General features: G+C 42.3%; 1 protein-coding gene across 6 annotated transcripts; it reads left to right on the top strand.

Annotated features, from left to right (window-relative positions):
• Positions 1 to 3,586: 3,586 nt before the first annotated feature.
• On the top strand, positions 3,587 to 20,110 carry cep126 (centrosomal protein 126). Of its 6 annotated transcripts, none has more exons than XM_020042111.3 (12): positions 3,587 to 4,117; positions 4,553 to 4,667; positions 6,178 to 6,323; positions 6,457 to 6,571; positions 10,043 to 10,238; positions 12,514 to 14,650; positions 15,742 to 15,891; positions 17,024 to 17,127; positions 18,835 to 18,892; positions 19,189 to 19,401; positions 19,511 to 19,575; positions 19,674 to 20,110. In XM_020042111.3, exons 3-12 carry the CDS (start codon positions 6,221 to 6,223, stop codon positions 19,755 to 19,757), a joined length of 3,225 nt encoding a protein of 1,074 aa, XP_019897670.2. In that variant the 5' UTR covers positions 3,587 to 4,117; positions 4,553 to 4,667; positions 6,178 to 6,220; the 3' UTR covers positions 19,758 to 20,110. The 6 variants fall into 6 exon arrangements, with proteins under 6 accessions (XP_019897670.2, XP_034150464.1, XP_010863606.2 ...); XM_034294573.1 differs by having other exon boundaries at positions 4,548 to 4,667; positions 10,100 to 10,238; XM_010865304.4 differs by having other exon boundaries at positions 4,548 to 4,667; positions 18,835 to 18,886.
• Positions 20,111 to 20,642: the final 532 nt, after the last annotated feature.

Below are 20,642 nucleotides of genomic sequence, written 5' to 3'. Positions count from 1 at the left end.
GGGCGAGGAAGAATACACACCTTTTATTTTTTCAAAATCAGAATTTTCTAAATTTGACGGAACTTCTTCATTTCAATAACTCCAACAGTAAAAATGCCATGATTATAAAAAAAAAACACATATTCTTAATCAGGGGAGAGTGAGGATCAATGCACACATTTTTTTTTTTTTAATCTGAAATTTTTAAAATTTGACGGAACTTCTTCATTTCAATAAATCCAACAGTAAAAATGCCATGATTATAAAAAGTACATTTTCTTGATCAGCGGGAGGGTAAGGAACAATGCACACCCTTTATTTGTATATGTGTGGGGAGAATATGGAGTGAGCATAAAATGATTTACCGGCGTAAACGAACGTTGAATGTGGCAGTTTACCTTCTCACATACAGTGGGGCAAAAAAGTATTTAGTCAGCCACCAATTGTGCAAGTTCTCCTACTTAAAAAGATGAGAGGCCTGTAATTTTTATCATAGGTACACTTCAACTATGAGAAAATCCAGAAAATCACATTGTAGGATTTTTTATGAATTTATTGGTAAATGTAAGTATTTGGTATTTGGTTCATCTCAATACTTTGTTATATACCCTTTGTTGGCAATGACAGAGGTCAAACATTTTCTGTAAGTCTTCACAAGGTTTTCACACACTGTTGCTGGAATTTTGGCCCATTCCTCCATGCAGATCTCCTCTAGAGCAGTGATGTTTTGGGGCTGTCGCTGGGCAACACAGACTTTCAACTCCCTCCAAAGATTTTCTATGGGGTTGAGATCTGGTGACTGGCTAGGCCACTCCAGGACCTTTAAATGCTTCTTACGAAGCCACTCCTTCGGGCGCTGTGTTTGGGATCATTGTCATGCTGAAAGACCCAGCCATGTTTCATCTTCAATGGCCTTGCTGATGGAAGGAGGTTTTCACTCAAAATCTCACCATACATGGCCCCATTCATTCTTTCCTTTACACAGATCAGTCGTCCTGGTCCCTTTGCAGAAAAACAGCCCCAAAGCATGATGTTTCCACCCCCATGCTTCACAGTAGGTATGGTGTTCTTTGGATGCAACTCAGCATTCTTTCTCCTCCAAACACGACGAGTTGAGTTTTTACCAAAAAGTACTATTTTGGTTTCATCTGACCATAAGACATTCTCCCAATCCTCTTCTGGACCATCCACATGCTCTCTGGCAAACCTCAGACGGGCCTGAACATATTCTGGCTTAAGCAGGGGGACACGTCTGGCACTGAAGGATTTGTGTCCTTGGCGGCAGTAGTGTGTTACTGATGGTAGCCTTTGTTACTTTGGTCCCAGCTCTCTGCAGGTCATTCAGTAGGTCCCCCCGTGTGGTTCTGGGATTTTTGCTCACCGTTCTTGTGATCATTTTGACCCCACAGGGTGAGATCTTGCATGGAGCCCCGGATCGAGGGAGTTTATCAGTGGTCTTGTATGTCTTCCATTTTCTTATAATTGCTCCCACAGTTGATTTCTTCACACCAAGCTGCTTACCTATTGCAGATTCAGTCTTCCCAGCCTGGTGCAGATCTACAATTTTGTTTCTGGTGTCCTTTGACAGCTCTTTGGTCTTGGCCATAGTGGAGTTTGGAGTGTGACTGTTTGAGGTTGTGGACAGGTGTCTTTTATACTGATAACAAGTTCAAACAGGTGCCATTAATACAGGCAACGAGTGGAGGACAGAGGAGCCTCTTAAAGAAGAAGTTACAGGTCTGTAAGAGCCAGAAGTCTTGCTTGTTTGTAGGTGACCAAATACTTATTTTCCACCATAATTTACCAATAAATTCATAAAAAATCCTACAATGTGATTTTCTGGATTTTTTTTTCTAATTTTGTCTCTCATAGTTGAAGTGTACCTATGATGAAAATTACAGGCCTCTCTCATCTTTTTAAGAACTTGCACAATTGGTGGCTGACTAAATACTTTTTTGCCCCACTGTACCCTGGCCTGTGCTTTGAGCCGGAAGAGCCCAACGCACATCCACCTATACACCTGTAGGAATATCGATAACCACAATGGTCATGTAGGGAAGAGAGTGGGGTGAGTTGATTTAATGTTTACTTAACTTGTTCCACAGTCAAGGGGAAAAGAAACAGAAATAAAATGTATATATTTAACCTTATTTAATAACCTGAACACCATTTCGGATATCATTTAATAATGCATTTCCCCTTTCCAAACAGTCTTGCTTATTTTCTTAAGGGTAACTTGTAGAAATGTAAAAACAAACAGATAAACTTTTAACACTGAGGATGTTTTAATGTTTGTAGGAGATGAAACAATATACAATATTTCAGTTAAATCAGTATAACTATCCAATCTAATGGACACTCACCAAAGTGTTAAGGATAACAAATTAAATCAGTAAAATATATTAAGCTCAACTACTTCTGCAGATTTTCATATTTCAGTTCTTTCAAAGAAAAAGTAAACCAATCAGATCAGATTTTGCCCAAGATCCAAATATTATTAAAGCAGCCAGAGTAAACTATCATTTAGGCAAAATGTGTATGTTATATGTTTGAAATTATTAAGCTAATGTCTCATGAGGAATGTCACATTAACAATGTCTACACTATTTCTGATCAATTTGATGTTATTTTAATGGACAAAAAATTACCTTTTCTTTAAAAAACAAGGACATTTCTAAGTTACCCCAAACTTTTGAACGGTAGTGTAATTGATGCCCATGAGTGTGGAGGGGTCACAAAGCAATTTCCAGGCAATATGAAGTATATCGTTCCCATGTCCGACTGATCATCATCAAAAGGAGAAAAGTCCAGTCCACTGGTAATCTACATATAGGGGAATTAAAGTAGGCCATGCATGCAAGAAAGCCCCTAAACATGACAGTTTTAGCAGTACTGTAAAGAAGAGTGGACAAAAATTCCTAACTGTCGATTTAAGGAACTGACAGTTACAAGAAACTACTAGATCAATAGAAGACAAACAAATAACATATTAGCATACTGCACCAAAATCTGTCTCTGGTGCACATGTACTGCTGAAGCACGTCACACAGTTGAATCAGTTTAACAAACTCAAACTTAGTCTTGTGACTGCACACAATAAAGCTGACCTCAGTTGCAAAGGTACAAGATGACACACATAAACGCATGAATAATGAAAAAAGAAAATAAAACTAAACAAATACAAATTATATTCAAAACAAATAAACACACACATCAAATGGATCTGTACAAACCCACAGTAAGTAGGTTTTTTATTTGAAATGTTATTTCCAGCTGCTATGAAATATAAGAGTCATATCATTCAGCAATTGCATCAAGTGTGTGTATATGAACATTGGTGCTGCTAAATACGGTTCAGGCGATATTTTCAGATGTTTCCTTTTCAACAGGCTGACTGTTAGGTACTACCCAAAATTTTGATAAGAATTTGTATTGCCTCGTGTGTTTTGAAAGACTACTTCGTTTTATGAACTACATCAGTGGTCGAAACACGGTTTTTGCTATGATACAACTCACTAACTTTGGAAGCATTAACACTGACTGTAAAAGAGAGGCCGCGCCATCTGCTGGACATTCGGACGCGCGCAGAAGATTTGGAACCCCACCTTCGACAGTCGGTTGTCAGGGAAGCGCGTCCTCTGTTGCCAACATGGCGTTGACTGTTGCACTCCGTCCGCTATGGCAATGCATTAGCAATCGTGTTTATTCACTTGCTTAACGGAGCTTGCCAGTGTGTGTTTTTTTCATGATGGGGGAATAACTGAAGGGAAGGGTGCCAGTTGGATTTGACATTGCATGAGCCGAAGTAGAAAATAACGGGAAAATGAGTCAGTGGCGACCGTTGGATCATGTTATAACTGGAGCAGGTCACCGAGCTAGGTAGCTACGCTGGCTAGCTAGTTAATTTACTGTATGGTCAATGTTTGTTTGAGTGACAGGCCGGCGATGCGACGTAGGTAGAATTCGGCATTTTGCTTTCTGTCGGCCAGGATTTTTAATCAATTCGTAAGATAACGGTTAGTATTTCTGTAATTTTAAGTCAAATCCTGAACTTTTGCGAATGAAGACTGTTGGTTGTATTACTGCTCGGTCGGCAGCTTCCTAGAATGCAAGCTCTGAAGGACAATATATTCTACTCGTATCCTTGCACAACATTGGCATATCTAACGTTGATTTGTAGTTAGTTGGTAGTTCCTCTATTACTAATAGCAAAAATGCCAGACAATTTAACTGCTGTAGACTAAGATTTATGTTTGGACAGACTGGCAGATTGATTACGTTTTTATTTTTCTACTAGTATCCTGAAGAGGCCGAGCTAATTGTATTATAATAATTTCACATGGTAATGTGACTGTAAACTTTCTAATTACAGCATTAAATGTTCAGTAAGTTACGTTTTAATTGTGTAACTAGTCCAATAGGCAGCATTGTTAATGGGTGGGTGTTTTTTTTTTGGTTATTTTTTTATGGAACTGAAGTTTATGGAACAAAGTGGTTACATATTTAATCAAATATAGTGGTAGTGATACAATCAGCAAGTTCCCCTTGACTAGACCTGATGATTTCAGGAAAGACCAGATAAGAGTGGGCGGGGCGTTTGAAGATGAACGACAGCTGCTGGTGCAGGAACAGAAGACCTGCAGGACCCAAGCTCGCCTATTCTCCCTGGAGACCAACCGACGAAGGAAGTATGTTTTCTAAATGTTTTAAAGCATAACCTTGTCCGGGCTCTATTTGTGCAGTCTTGCTAACTACTACAGTCAGTGTCCCGTGGCATGACTGCATAAGCGCACCTGGGACCAGGCTAACATGGAAAACGACATTCTCAAAGTGTAGCCTAAACGAAAAGACAAGTTAACGAGGCAACTAGGCAACCCCTAGTTACTTGGCTTGGAGCAGGACATCAGTGGCCTGCTGTTTTTAACCTGCAGACCTCATGTGAGGATCCAAGAACGGCTTATGTTTCTGCCCTGCCTGTGGCACTGTTCAGCTCCAAAGACACACTGAACCCTATGTAGTTCACTGCCTGTGAACAGGGCCAATGGGTTGAGAGTGCTCTATCTAGGGAATAGGCCACCATTTGGGATACACACACTGAAACTGTAGAGCAATCTGGTGGAGGTCAGATCCAGTTATTCAACACTACACTGTAGTTGTCAACAGGATTTTGTCCTGTCTTGAAATAGATCTCCTAACCCTAACTCTTGTCCTAACCCTAACCCTTGTCCTAACCCTAACCCTTGTCCTAACCCTAACCCTTGTCCTAACCCTAACCCTTGTCCTAAACCTAACCCTTGTCCTAATGATCTAGCAGCAGTCAGGTCAGAGACGTTGATAATTATAAAGTTTTCACCAGAGTTACAAACACACACACAAACACACACACACACACGCAGCACTACCACAGACTGACAGAGACTGTGTGGCTTGGATGATGGATGAGATGTTTTATATAATGGCAGTGTGTGTTTTTTAGAATGCAAAACAAAAGTATTTCTGCGTTTTGTCTTTCTGCAAGGGAAACACTGAATTCTGCATTAACACGACCATTGGCTCACTCTAAATCTATCTGGACTGCTCCATAAGCAGAGTAGGATAAACAAACATGTATGTTTTCTGAGGACAACTTGTGAGTGTAAATGATTGAAAAGCAGCCTGCCCACTTCATATGATTTCCAGAAGGATAGTTTACACAACTGATGATATGTGTTAAATAACTTTTCAAACCCACATTGAGGAGTAGTTGTTTACAAACAGTTAATATGTTCTCATCCTCCTAATTAAATGTAGAGCAACCAGCAAAGGAGGGCTGTAAAATAAATGTTAAATAGCAAGTAAAGCAGGGATTTATTTACACATTTAAATTAACCATTAGAGGGGTTCATTTAAATAAATCAAAACCCATCATTAAATGTAAACCAAGCAGTGAAGAGGGATTCCTTAAATTAAATGTAAAACATCCAATAAAGGTAGTTTTATTTGTGTTCTCCTTGAGGAATGGGGCTTAAGCTGTAAAAATATGAAAATAGTTGGCTAGAGCACTCACTAACTAGATCAGGTGATTTTCTCTATCACCGTAACATTATGAATGTTGGCTGGAATGATGTGGGATGTATATATTCTCTATGTCACAGTGATCATGACAGAGGAGTTAGTAAAGCAGACCTTGGGCCAGTTTGTAATGCATTTCCTCCGCAGGGTTCTGGAGGAGAGGAGGAAGCAGTGGGATGTCCAGGAACAGATGCTGAGAGAAAACATCCTTCAGCAGCGTAAACAGAGAGTCCAGGATGCCACAGAGCGTTTCCAGAGGGCACACCTGCCCCTCTCGCAGAGACACAGACAAAGTCAGTACATTTGTTACACTATTCCTAGTATCTACTATTGTTGGACCCAACTATAATGCACATATAATGTACAAAAACACTTGCTCTTTAATAATTACTTTAATAACAGAATTGTATCTTGGTTCTGTTGCAGCTTTCAGAAACAGCCCAGACATTGAGGAGGCACTTAATAATATAAAAGAAAATGTGACCTTAAGTTCCTTCGCTAGACAGTCTGTCATCCTGTCCAGCAACTCAACCATTAGCAGGTAAGAACTCTGCCTTAATAACTTGCCTTAAAAAAATTTACAAACTCTCTGTCAGTAGTATGGGTGGTGCAATCTTGATACTGCCCATGCCTCAAGACAAACCATTCCAACAGTGAAGTATGGTTGCGGCAACATCTGGGACCGGGGCTTTCGAGGCTCTAGCCCCGGATGTTTTTTGGTCAGCCCCGAGTGTTCTGTGAGCTAACATAAACACAGCAATGGAATCAACATTTGCAAGACAAGCAGACAAGTGCTTCATGAAATGCAAGAACACCCACCGCCCCCATGAATCTCAACGGGCACTATGTTGTTGAAACCAGTGTTGCCAGACAAGAGAAACAAGCCCAAAACAAGCAACTTGGAGCTGCAGACGAAGCCCCCCGAAACCAATGCCTTTTTACACACACGTGTACCAATTTGAAAGAGCCGGCTGCTTATGGGGCCCAGTACCCGACATTGAACTCAATGTTCAAAATCTTCAAATTTAGCAAATATACACAAACTTTTTTCTGTTAAAGGTGGAATTACATTTCAGGCCAACCTTTTTTTCACTAGCTTATTACATAAGTACCACATTTCCATAATGTTTGTGAACACATTGGTGGGGAATACAAAGCTAACGGAAATGTGTTTGCCGTTGTTTGCAAACAAAAGTGAATTTTTTTGAACGCACCCCAAGCCACTGAACTCATTTGGGAAAGGGAAACAATCACAGTTAGTAGCTCGTAGTATCCCAGATGTACAGCAGGCAGCAGGGCTAGACGGTACATGGGGACGCTAATCTGTTTCACTAGCACAAATTGGGTTTTTATTCATATTTACAGGTTTTAATAAATTAATGTATTAATTTTAATATTTGTATTGCTACAGATGCAAACCGGTTGTTCATTCGACACGTTCTATATTTCAGTAAATATCAAATAGGCTTAAATACTGAGTGGCGTCTGTACCAACATAACCACAAAAAAGCCTAAATTAATTAATAAAGCATGTGAATATAAATGCAAACAGTAATTTCTACTGGTAAATGTTTGCTTATGTTGTTGATTGCATATACCATGGTATAAGCAGGACAGACATCTTTGTTCTGTACATTACCTTGGAAAAATGGACTTGTCCCGTTGCGTCGCCCATTATTCTAAGGTTATGTACAGAACGTCTGTGTTTATCCCTAACTCATTATTCCCTTGACACTGCTATCGTGCGTTGTCATAGCGTGGGCTTCATTTCAGTTATGTTTCAAAAAGAACACATTTGATATAGAAATAAAATATATAGTTTTTTGTACATGACACTGATAGCACAGGTCATCAGAAACATTTCATTTCATTCGCACTGGGAAAAAAAATATTGTCCCACTGCCCTGTCTGAGCCCAGAGTGTTTTGAAAGTCTGGTGACATGCCTGGGCGGCATCATGCTGTGGGGATGCTTTTCTTCATTAGGGGTCTTTTCAAAAGAAGAATTGTGGGATCATGAAACAGTGAAGTACTGCAAGAGAACCTGCTTCAGTCACTTTTCAGCAAGACAATGAGCCCAGACACATTGCCAAAAAAACATTGCAGTTGATGTAGATGAAAAAGGTATGTATTCTACAGTGACCCCGTCAAAGTACTGATCTCACTCCCACTGACAATCTGTGGCAGTACTTATAAGGTGTGGCCCACAAGCATCATCCAACCAACCTGAACAACCTGGAACAAATCTGCCTAAAGCATGGGCCAAAACCACTCTGACACTGAAGGGGGAATAACAATGAATATATTTACAATATGTCTAATTCCATGAATCACTTGAAGTAATTGTTAGATTGTCTGTCTATGCATGCAACTCTCTCACTCAGGGAGAGCATGGTCGAGTTAGCATGATAATAAATGCTTAAGTAAGGGATAAACACTGATGTTCTGTACAAGACCTTGGTTATAATGGACGACACAATGGGACAAGGTGTAGTCGATTTCCTTTGCTGTCATCTGTAGCAAATAAAACATGAATTTAAAGAAAACAATTTATTCTAGTAAATGTTATCTTATGTTATTTATTCTACAGTTATTTAAACAAGATAAACGCTTCATAATGTTGGAATTTATCGCTTTCTAAACATAGCATTTTTGTAGCCTTTTATGTCATGATTGTCATGATTACTTGTCCCAAATATCTGTCCGAAGACAGCCAACTATTCTATATGTCATGAATTCATATGTATTCTAGAACTCTTTCTAGCCAATCAGCCACAAGTAGTCAAAAATAGAGTGGAATAAAAAAAATTATATATCATGTGGGTGTATAATATACAAAGCATTTATAAACGGTTTATACAAACCTGAATCTAAAAAAGTTGGGTCACTGTAAAAATTGTGAGTAAAAAAGGAATGGAATAATTTACAAATCTCATACATTTATATTTAATTCACAATAGAATATAGATAACATATCGAATGTTGAAAGTGAGACATTTTGTAATGTCATGCCAAATATTGGCTCATTTTGGATTTCATGAGAGCTACACATTCCAAAAAAGTTGGGACAGGTAGCAATAAGAGGCCGGAAAAGTTAAATGGTGGAGAAAAATAGTGGAGCAATATCAGAAAGGAGTTTCTCAGAGAAAAATTGCAAAGAGTTTGAAGTTATCATCATCTATAGTGCATAATATCCAAATATTCAGAGAATCTGGAACAATCTCTGTGTGTAAGGGTCAAGGCCGGAAAACCATACTGGATGCCCGTGATCTTTGGGCCCTCAGACGGCACTGCATCTCTGATGGTATGGGGTTGCATGAGTGCGTGTGGCATGGGCAGCCTACACATCTGGAAAGGCACCATCAATGCTGACAGTTATATCCAAGTTCTAGAACAACATATGCTCCCATCCAGACGTCGTCTCTTTCAGGAAAGACCTTGCATTTAACCAACATGACAATGCCAGACCACATACTGCATCAATTACAATGTCATGGCTACATAGAAGAAGGATCCGGGTACTGAAATGGCCAGCCTGCAGTCCAGATCTTTCACCCATAGAAAACATTTGGCTCATCATAAAGAGGAAGGTGCGACAAAGAAGAATGGGACAACATTCCTATTCATAAACTTGAGCAACTTGTCTCCTCAGTCCCCAGATGTTTGCAGTCTGTTATAAAAAGAAGAGGGGATGCCACACAGTGGTAAACATGGCCTTGTCCCAACTTTTTTGAGATGTGTTGATGCCATGAGAACTTATTTTTCCCTTAAAGTGATACATTTTCTCAGTTTAAACATTTGAAATGTCATCTATGTTGTATTCTGAATAAAATATTGAAATTTGAAACTTCCACCACATTGCATTCTGTTTTTATTCATAATTGTACAGTGTCCCAACTTTCTTGGAATCAGGTTTGTATATTTAGTTATAATTTGTTTGCTCATTATAATAATGAATTGACAACATCTGCATTTTTTTTGTTCTATTTATACATACTTCTGGTGTAATCACAGGAGCTGTACTCCCTCCCCTAAACCTCCTCTGACAGCCAGCCCATCCCTTCATCACAGGACCATGTCTGTCCTGGAGGCCTTCACTAAGCTGGGACAGGACAGGCCCCTCAGCACCTTCAAGAACAGCCAGCAACTGTTCCTCAATGAGCTGCAGGGCACACACCTGGAAGACAGGGACACCTGTACCAGTCCACAGGTAGGAACAGGAAACACCAGTCCACATGTATGAACAGGAGATACCAGTCCACAGGTAGGAACAGGGTAGACCAGTCCAGAGGTAAGAACAGGGAGACCAGTTCACACGTAGGAGCTAAACACACCAGTCCACAGTTAAGATGTAGACAGACCAGTCCACAGGTAGGAGTCAGACAGACCAGTCCACAGGTAGGAGGTAGACAGACCAGTCCATAGGTAGGGGCTAAACAGACCAGTCCACAGGTAGGAGGCAGACAGACCAGTCCACAGGTAGGGGCTAAACAGACCAGTCCACAGGTAGGAGGCAGACAGACCAGTCCACAGGTAGGAACTGGAAAGACCAGTCCACAGGTAGGAACTAGACAGGCCAGTCCACAGGTAGGAACTAGACAGGACAGTCCACAGGTAGAAACTGGAAAGACCAGTCCACAGGTAGAAACCGGAAAGACCAGTCCACAGGTAGAAACTGGAAAGACCAGTCTACAGGTAGAAACTGGAAAGACCAGTCCACAGGTAGGAACAGGGGAGACCAGTCCACAGGTAGGAACAGGGGAGACCAGTCCACAGGTAGGAGCGGGAGAGACCAGTCCACAGGTAGGAAAGGGAGAGACCAGTCCACAGTTAGGAACGGCGGAGACCAGTCCAGATGTCTCCCTAGTGTGAAGTATGGCTTGTAGATAAGTTGGGGGGTAAATACATAGAACACTTAGGCACTGAATCTGCAGAATGTGAAAAGGTTTGAGGAGTTTCTATAGGCACTTTCTATAGGCACTGTATGTATTTTACATATGTAGTCTATATCACTGAGAATTTCCCTTAGCTGTGTATTTAGCCTAACTGTTCCAGAATGGAAAGGCCCTGAAGGGTCATGTCAGCCATGGGTTCCTCCTACCTGCTTGCCTGAACGTGCTGAAGCATCATGAACAAAGGCCCCTTTTAGAGGACAGAGTATCCCCTTACCTCACACACAGGAATGTTACCTGTGTTTGGCTTGGATCCAGGAGCACTAGACCTGATAGCTTTGCACATTATTAGAGATATCATCATGTGTTTGTTTCATCATGTGTTTCATCATGTGTTTCTTTCATCATGTGTTTCTTTCATCATGTGTTTCTTTCATCATGTGTTTCATCATGTGTTTGTTTCTTCATGTGTTTCATCATGTTTCATCATGTGTGTTTCTTCATGTGTTTCATCGTGTGTTTCTTCATGTGTTTCATCATGTGTGTGTTTCTTCATGTGTTTCATCATGTGTTTCATCATGTGTTTCTTTCATCATGTGTTTCATCATGTGTTTGTTTCTTCATGTGTTTCATCATGTTTCATCATGTGTTTCATCATGTGTGTGTTTCATCATGGTTCATCATGTGGTTCATCATGTGTTTCATCATGTTTCATCATGTGCTTGTTTCATCATGTGTTTCATCATGTTTCATCATATGTTTGTTTCATCATGTTTCATCATGTTTTTCTTTCATCATGTGTTTCATCATGTGTTTGTTTCATCATGTGTTTCATCATGTGTTTGTTTCTTCATGTGGTTCATCGTGTTTCATCATGTGTTTCATCATGTTTCATCATGTGTTTGATTCTTCATGTGTTTCATCATGTTTCATCATGTGTTTCATCATGTGTGTGTTTCATCATGGTTCATCATGTGGTTCATCATGTAGTTCATCATGTGTTTCATCGTGTTTCATCATGTTTCATCATGTGTTTGTTTCATCATGTGGTTCATCATGTGGTTCATCATGTGTTTCGTCATATTTCATCATGTGTTTCATCATGTTTTTCTTTCATCATGTGTTTCATCATGTGTTTGTTTCATCATGTGTTTCATCATGTGTTTGTTTCTTCATGTTTCATCATGTGTTTCATCATGTGTTTCATCATGTGTTTGTTTCTTCATGTGGTTCATCATCTTTCATCATGTGTTTCATCATGTTTCATCATGTGTGTGTTTCATCATGTTTCATCATGTGTTTCATCATGTTTCATCATGTGTGTGTTTCATCATGTTTCATCATGTGTGTGTTTCATCATGTTTCATCATGTGGTTCATCATCTTTCATCATGTGTTTCATCATGTTTCATCATGTGTGTGTTTCATCATGTTTCATCATGTGTGTGTTTCATCATGTTTCATCATGTGGTTCATCATCTTTCATCATGTGTTTCATCATGTTTCATCATGTGTGTGTTTCATCATGTTTCATCATGTGTTTCATCATGTTTCATCATGTGTGTGTTTCATCATGTTTCATCATGTGTTTCAGGATCAGCGTGAGAACCACCTCACAGACTCAGAGAGCCTGTCCAGTCTGGACAGCTTAGAAAACCAGGACGTCACTCATGACAACACAAACAACAATAAAAGCCTGTGTCAGTTCTCGCTGGACCACCTGGATAATGAGAGGCCAGGGCATCAGCCGATCCCTCAGAACCATCCGAGTCCATGGTCCGACCAGTCCCTTTACCCAACAGGGAGGCGTTTCCTGAGCGATAACCTCCCGCCCCCACAGGGACCGGCAGACGTTAGCCCCCAGCCCACCCGGGAGACACAGACAGGCGAGTTGTTCGGAGATCTTAGCAGAAGGCTGCACCACGACTGTGGCGCCACCGGAGGGCAGAGTTTCACAAACAAACTGTCATTGCACACTGATGCTGTAACCCAGCCTCCTCTTCTCTCCGGGGTGGCTGAACACCGCCTCCTGCCTGGGGCTATTGGCAGAGCTTCAGTAGAGCCAAGCCATGCTGATCCACACACTCAGAAAAGTGACCCAAGAGACAGTGTTTCAGTGGTTGTAGCAGGCTCCAAGGCCTCCAACCCAGACAATTTGCGGCTACAATTCACCCCTTGCGTGACCCCAGAGGCAAAGCTAGGCTTGGGGCAGCGGGTGAAAAACCAAGATCTGACGTCACACTTCACACATCTGACGTCCACTCGGGTCTTTCTGTCCGGGAAGAACTGCAGCCACAAAGACCTTCTGTGTGAGACAACAATCTCCAGCCCTGGTCCTGTCTGCACTAACTGTGGAGCTGAGGTCAAAGAAGACACCATTGTGTCTTTAGAAAGCACACAGCACCCTTCTCACAGGAGAAAACCCCATGTAGATACCAGGGAAGACCTCACCAGGGAAGACCTCACTAAGACCTCTGTGTCCAAAGCAGGGAGGGGTACTTCAAACACAAACACTCTTGGTCAGACAACCTGTCGCTCCAACATTAGATCTGACTTCCCTAAAGGCCTGCAGCAGGAAGTTATGCCAAGTCAAGCATTGGACACAGCAATACCAACTCCCTCCCTCCCCTACAGAAATAACACTGACCCTTCTGATGGTGCTGAAGTTAAATTAATTAAAGGGATTCTTAAAAAGCCCCCCAAGTGCAGAGTCTCTGGAGGAGAGGCCAGGTCCAGTCTGTACAGGGCCGGGCATTTAATGTTCACCAAACAAGTTGCCATTTCCATCAGAGATAGTGTGGAACTCACCAGAACGAAGGTCAGGAATGCAGAGGACAACAGTAAGGTCAAAAAGAAGATACGCTGGCTGGACGAGGCCAAGCTTGAAGAGGAGGAGGAGGAGAAGGAGATCCAGCCTGATCATCATTTAAAAAACAAGCCCTCATTTCCTCAACATAACCAACAGCAGAGTCTTGGCTTGGCCCGGGCTCACACCTCCACCCCCGGATATCATTTCACCAAGCAGGCCTGGGCAGATGTCAGGGTTCAGGAGAGACGCCAGGAGGCCTGGGAGACCCGAGTGGAGGTCAGGGGGCAGCGAGGGAGGGGCGGGAGGCCCGGGTTCCCCAGGGTCCCCAGGAGAGTGGGGTCTGCCAGGGCCGGGACAGGTCCCTCTCTCTCCAGAAAGGGTAGAGTCATCCGAACCCAGTCTGCCAGCGAGGCCAGTAGGGACGTGGTCATGGTGACCCAGGGCAAGGTCAAGGCACCTCGCCCCCCACCCCGGGCAGACCCCCAGGAGCACCGCGCTCAGCCAGGAGAGGCTGCAGCTGTAGTTTCATACAGCACTAAGAGTCCTCATGGTGTATTGGATCCGACCAACGCGTCTGTGTCATTCATCACAGTGCACTCCAGTGGTGCTCCGGCAGGTGTTTCGGTTGAGCGGGCCTTTTGTAACAGGGACACGCTGGATGGCTTCCACCTATCCCATGCACAAGTCCTCAAAGCAGGTGGCGGCGTCATCTTCATGCCGTTGCCTCCACCGTATGCCTCTTCCTGCACGATTTCCAGCCCTTCCACAACCACCCCCGGGTCAGTCCAGCGGGATGCCCTGGGAGGGCCTGCCAGGCGGGGGATTCTCTACGACAAGGGCCTTTGCCTGGGCCACACCCCCACAGACGAGGAGATCTCTCAGCTCTGGCATGGAGTCCGCAGAGCCTTGACCACCAAGGAGGGTAATATGCTGGGCTGTCCATTCTTCCTCTCCTAATGCACAGGGTTTAGTCTAGTACCAAGGTAATGCATGGGGTTTGGTCTCCTACCAAGGTAATACATGGGGTTTAGTCTAGTACCAAGGTAATGCATGGGGTTTGGTCTCCTACCAAGGTAATGCATGGGGTTTAGTCTAGTACCAAGGTAATGCATGGGGTTTGGTCTCCTACCAAGGTAATGCATGTGGTTTAGTCTAGTACCAAGGTAATGCATGGGGTTTGGTCTCCTACCAAGGTAATGCATGTGGTTTAGTCTAGTACCAAGTTAATGCATGGGGTTTAGTCTAGTACCAAGGTAATGCATGGGGTTTGGTCTCCTACCAAGGTAATGCATGTGGTTTAGTCTAGTACCAAGGTAATGCATGGGGTTTGGTCTCCTACCAAGGTAATGCATGTGGTTTAGTCTAGTACCAAGTTAATGCATGGGGTTTAGTCTAGTACCAAGCTAATGCAGGGAAATTTAAATAAGCTTCATCATAGTTTCTGAGCACTGACTTTTCTGCTGTATGAACTTCACGACTGATAACTCACCTACCTGTATTTCTGTGTGCTCATTTTGTACAAAATCAGTAGGTTCTCAAAAGGACCCAGGTACCCCAAAAATCTGCAGCTTGCCCCTGAACTCTGCTTGCTCCTTGTGCTGGGCGGCAGTCTGGTTGAACAGAAACTCTCTGACAGGACTGTACACTCTTTGTACGGCTGCCAGTTTGCAGCTTTGTTTGAGATTCTTTTGGGATATTTTTTTTTTCCTTAGGAAAGCTTTTTCTTAAGTTGTATCAATACGCCATGTTTTCATTGGCCTTCCCAGAGCCTCTCTCTGCCACTTATGAGATTACTGTGCCGGTGAAATGGAGCTATATTATGCTAGACATGTTGTTCTTTTTGGGTCACGTTGTGTTTTTGTATTGGGACACAGTTTCAAGGGGAACTTCTGGTTTTTCCTAACAGAATATTGACCAGTCAGAAGCTAGTCACATGTGAGGAAGGCATGCCCAGACCTTTCCCTGACATTCTCTTTTGTCACCCTGTTTGATTTGTGTTTGTCATTGACTTAGATGACCAGAGAAACTCCCCATACGATAATTTGTGTGCCTTGCCTCAAGCCCACGCCAACCTATCCCACACCACCACCAGCGGACACAGGCACAGCTGTGGAGTCAAAGCTGTTACCGGGACAGAAGGCTTCTTCGTCTCCTCATACAATGGTAAGAAGGCGAAAGCAGATCCAGCTGAGGTTGGAAATTGAATGGCACCCAATCTACTTTTAACACTTCACTCTTTCTGACCAGGACCCCAAAAGGTATTGGATTACATAGGTGATTTGGCATGGATCCTTAAAACCTTATAGTAAGATGTTTATTAAAGGTGCAGCACATGCTATTCCACTAAAGGCAAATCTATTTCTAGCGGCACATCTCTTTAACATAATTAATGTTTTAACCCGTCAACGACACAGTTGTGCCTCTATGTGATGTCAGTCATCAGTCCCGATCTTCTATTTGGCTGGAGTAGGAATGACTAGGCCTGTGGTTAAAATGCAGGCTTTAGAACAGTCGGAATGACTAGGGCTGTGGTTAAAATGCAGGCTTTAGAACAGTCAGAATGACTAGGCCTGTGGTTAAAATGCAGGCTTTAGAATAGTCAGAATGACTAGGCCTGTGGTTAAAATGCAGGCTTTAGAATAGTCAGAATGACTAGGCCTGTGGTTAAAATGCAGGCTTTAGAACAGTCGGAATAACTTGGCATGTGGTTAAAATGCAGGCTTTAGAACAGTTGGAATGACTAGGCCTGTAGTTAAAATGCAGGCTTTAGAACAGCTGCTCTCAATTTGTTGCCCATGGGAGATTCTGAAAGGGTCAGGGATGTCTGAATGAAAATTCTGTTTTTAATATGTATTTTCTACAGTATTTTTATTTTATTATTTAAAGAAATGTTTTACTTTCTTTCTGGCGCTGACTTTTGTTTTCAGCTCCCCTGTTGAATAGGGCATACTTCCAATTACTGTGTTGAGAGGTTATCTCACCTGGCTACTGTATCATAAGATAAATGTAATTACTGTAAGTTGCTGTACGTTAGGAGGTCTGGTGAATGACTAGCTTGTAAAGTGTCACTGTAGAAATGTATATCATTTTCTTTTAGTATGAGACTTTAAATTGCTGAGAAACTGTTGCCCCACTGGAGTGCTGCGATAAAACCATCTGAGAACCACTGCTTTAGCACACAGATCGAGAATTAATGCATTAGAACAAACATTTTGTATTCACAGTGATTCTACATTGAATATTGTTATTGTATTTAGCATGAATCTACACTGTATAGTATTGTTATTGTAATCAGGCAGAGGCCTGGTGAGGAAGCCAACCCAGGAGAACTGTGGGCCTAGGAGGAGAGGAGCACCTGGTTCAGGGAACAGAAGGCTTCCTCTTCCATCCCAGTCACAGGTACATACAGGAGGTCTTCTTCTAACATCACAGGTACATACAGGAGGTCTTCTTCTAACATCACAGGAACATACAGGAGGTCTTCTTCTAACATCACAGGTACATACAGGAGGTCTTCTTCTAACATCACAGGTACATACAGGAGGTCTTCTTCTAACATCACAGGTACATACAGGAGGTCTTCTTCTAACATCACAGGAACATACAGGAGGTCTTCTTCTAACATCACAGGTACATACAGGAGGTCTTCTTCTAACATCACAGGTACATACAGGAGGTCTTCTTCTAACATCACAGGAACATACAGGAGGTCTTCTTCTAACATCACAGGTACATACAGGAGGTCTTCTTCTAACATCACAGGTACATACAGGAGGTCTTCCTCTAAACATCACAGGTAAACAGTAGGTCTTCCTCTAACATCACAGGTACATACAGTAGGTATTCCTCTAGCATCACAGGTACATACAGTGGGTCTTCCTCTGAACATCACAGGTAAACAGTAGGTCTTCCTCTAACATTACAGGTACACAATAGGTCTTCCTCTAACATCACAGGTAAACAGTAGGTCTTCCTCTAACATTACAGGTAAACAGTAGGTCTTCCTCTAACATTACAGGTAAACAGTAGGTCTTCCTCTAACATCACAGGTAAACAGTAGGTCTTCCTCTAACATCACAGGTACACATTAGGTCTTCCTCTAACATCACAGGTAAACAGTAGGTCTTCCTCTAACATCACAGGTAAACAGTAGGTCTTCCTCTAACATCACAGGTAAACAGTAGGTCTTCCTCTAACATCACAGGTAAACAGTAGGTCTTCCTCTAACATCACAGGTAAACAGTAGGTCTTCCTCTAACATCACAGGTAAACAGTAGGTCTTCCTCTAACATCACAGGTAAATTCAATAGGTCTTCCTCTAATATCACCGGTACATACAGGAAATATATATACAGGTTTTGGAGCAACATATGCTGCCATCCAAATGACGTCTTTTTCAGGGAAGGCCTTGCTTATTTCAGCAAGACCATGCCAAACCACATTCTGCACATATTACAACAGCGTCGCTCTGTAGTACAAGAGTCTGTGTGCTAAACTGGCCTGCCTGCAGTCCAGATCTGTCACCCATTGAAAACATTTGGCGCAATATGAAACAAAATATACAACAAAGGAGACCCTGAACTGTTGAGCATCTGAAATCCTACAGTGGGGAGAACAATATTTAATACACTGCCGATTTTGCTGGTTTTCTTACTTACAAAGCATGTAAAGGTCTGTCATTTTTTTCATAGGTACACTTCAACTGTAAGTGACGGAATCTCCTTTGTTGTTCTCCCCACTGTGCATCAAGCAAAAATGGGAAAACATTTCACTTTCAAAACTACAGCAGTTGGTCTCCTCAGTTCCCAAACGCTTACAGAATGTTGTTAAAAGAAGAGGTGATGCAACACTGTGGTAAACATGCCCCTGTCCCAACTTTTCTCAAATGTGTTACTGGCATCAAATTCAAAATGGGCATGTATTTTTCAATACATTTGATATGTTGTCTTTCTACTATTTTCAATTAAATAAAGGAATCAATGGTTTGTACATCATTGCATTCGGTTTTTATTTGCATTAGACACAGCGTCCCAATTACTTTTGGAAACAGGGTTGTATTATGTTGTGTAGAGTACTATAATATTCTGTATGTTTTGTTTCTGACAGGCTTTAGGGCTGATGACAGCTTTGCAGACCAAAAATGACCTGACATATCAAGGTGAAGGTATATAAGGATACTCTATGGGTGTTTTTTATTAAGTAATTCTGATTGTTTTTACTCTATGTCTGCAGTAGTTATGTGTTGCAGACTGTCCTCACAGGTTCACAGTGTTGTGTATTTGCTAACTGTGTTGACTGTTTTGACATTTGTATTAAATTTTTTACTGTTATAACAGTTTTGTAACTGACTGTGACACTGGTACTGACTGCATCGACTGTGATGTCGGTTCTGATTGTGTCGAATGACACTGGTACTGTGTCGAATGTAACATCTGTACTGACTGTGTCAACTGTGTACAGATTCAGAATATGCTGCAGAGGCAGACAGTGAGATGGCGGTTGCCGTAGAGACCATCCAGACACCAAGGCCTCCCCTTGGTCTTCCACAGCAACGTAGCCATGCCCAGGGGCAGTGGTGCCCACAACAGGGCCAGAACCAGGGCCTGACCACCATATCCCTGGAGGAACAAAAGGTTCTGCTCTCCTTGGATCGACTCAACCATCAGCTGCAGTGTAAGACAAAAACCCTGCAGTGACCAGAGGTTTGACCTCACTGCCACTGGCCGGAGACCCCTGTCCGAGGCTACTAAACTCACTGACATAACAATCTGATGCATTGCAGATGTGCAAGAGTATACTGGAGGCAACGCCGCTGGTAAAGCCGTCCTACAAGGCAGCTCACCCTTTGTGAGTTTCTCAGTGGACTGGAAAAAAACTGATTGTTGTAACATTTGAGTGATGATTGACTGGAGTGGTTGCAAATGATCATGTCCTTTCATTCCCAGGCCGGGGGAGTGTCAGCTGCTGGCCCCCGAAGGCCCCCCAACGTCTCCGCTTACAACCGTTCCAGAACACAGAGAAGATTCTGACACAACGTTTCAATATGGCCACCTGAATGGGACCGTCTCTGCGTTATTACTGTACCTGCTAAGAGAGCACTTTATACAAGCCCTCCCCACGGCTCCACACCACCCTTGACCTTCTCCACTGGATAAAGGCTTCCAAGTCCTTTATCAAATTAACGTTATGATGACTTTTTGATGCATTGTATATTCTGTCATATAGTCAGGCTTCAGTTTTTTTCCCTTTAATTAATATAGATATTTTTGTATTCAAATGTATTTATTTTAAATTTCAGTAAATTGTACCGAGTATATAATTTATTGCACAGATTGTGTCAGTGTGTAATATAATCTTGATAATAGTAAAACTAAAAAAATCACCTTGTATCCCTATTTATTTAGAACATCACACTACTTCCTGATGTTCCGGGAATGATCTAACAACTATTTTTATTTGCTGGAAAGTGGTGAAGAAAAGGTCTGTTTAAAGTTGTAGAACGTCCTCTCAACATCCCCAGGCAAAGCTCTGTGTCGCGGTTCGGGAGGCAAGAGGCAGGAGGCAGGAGGCAGGCGCAGAGTGGTGGTTCAAATCCATACTTTTTAATACGGCCCAAAAAACAAACCAGCAACAGTGACAAAACACATTTCACAAAACACAAACAATAATCTACACCGAGTAAGGCAAATGGCTGAACTAAATAGGATCCCCAATTAGAGGCAACAATGTAAAGCTGCCTCTAATTGGGGAGCACAAAAAGCTACTGAAGAGATGGCTAGAGGCCTCTCCTCTGCCAAGTCCCGACTATGACCTCCCCCCTCACCCAGCGCAGAGATGGTTAGGGCCATAGCCAGGACCTGACACTCTGCCACAAGCAAACTGCACATATGATGCAATGGTGTGAGGTGTGGCTG

Source organism: Esox lucius, chromosome 1 (genome assembly GCF_011004845.1).
Source record: "Esox lucius isolate fEsoLuc1 chromosome 1, fEsoLuc1.pri, whole genome shotgun sequence".
In the NCBI taxonomy this organism is placed as follows: Eukaryota; Metazoa; Chordata; class Actinopteri; order Esociformes; family Esocidae; genus Esox; species Esox lucius.
The sequence above is the reverse complement of the archived record's forward strand: the minus strand, read 5'-3'. Positions and strand labels throughout refer to the sequence as shown.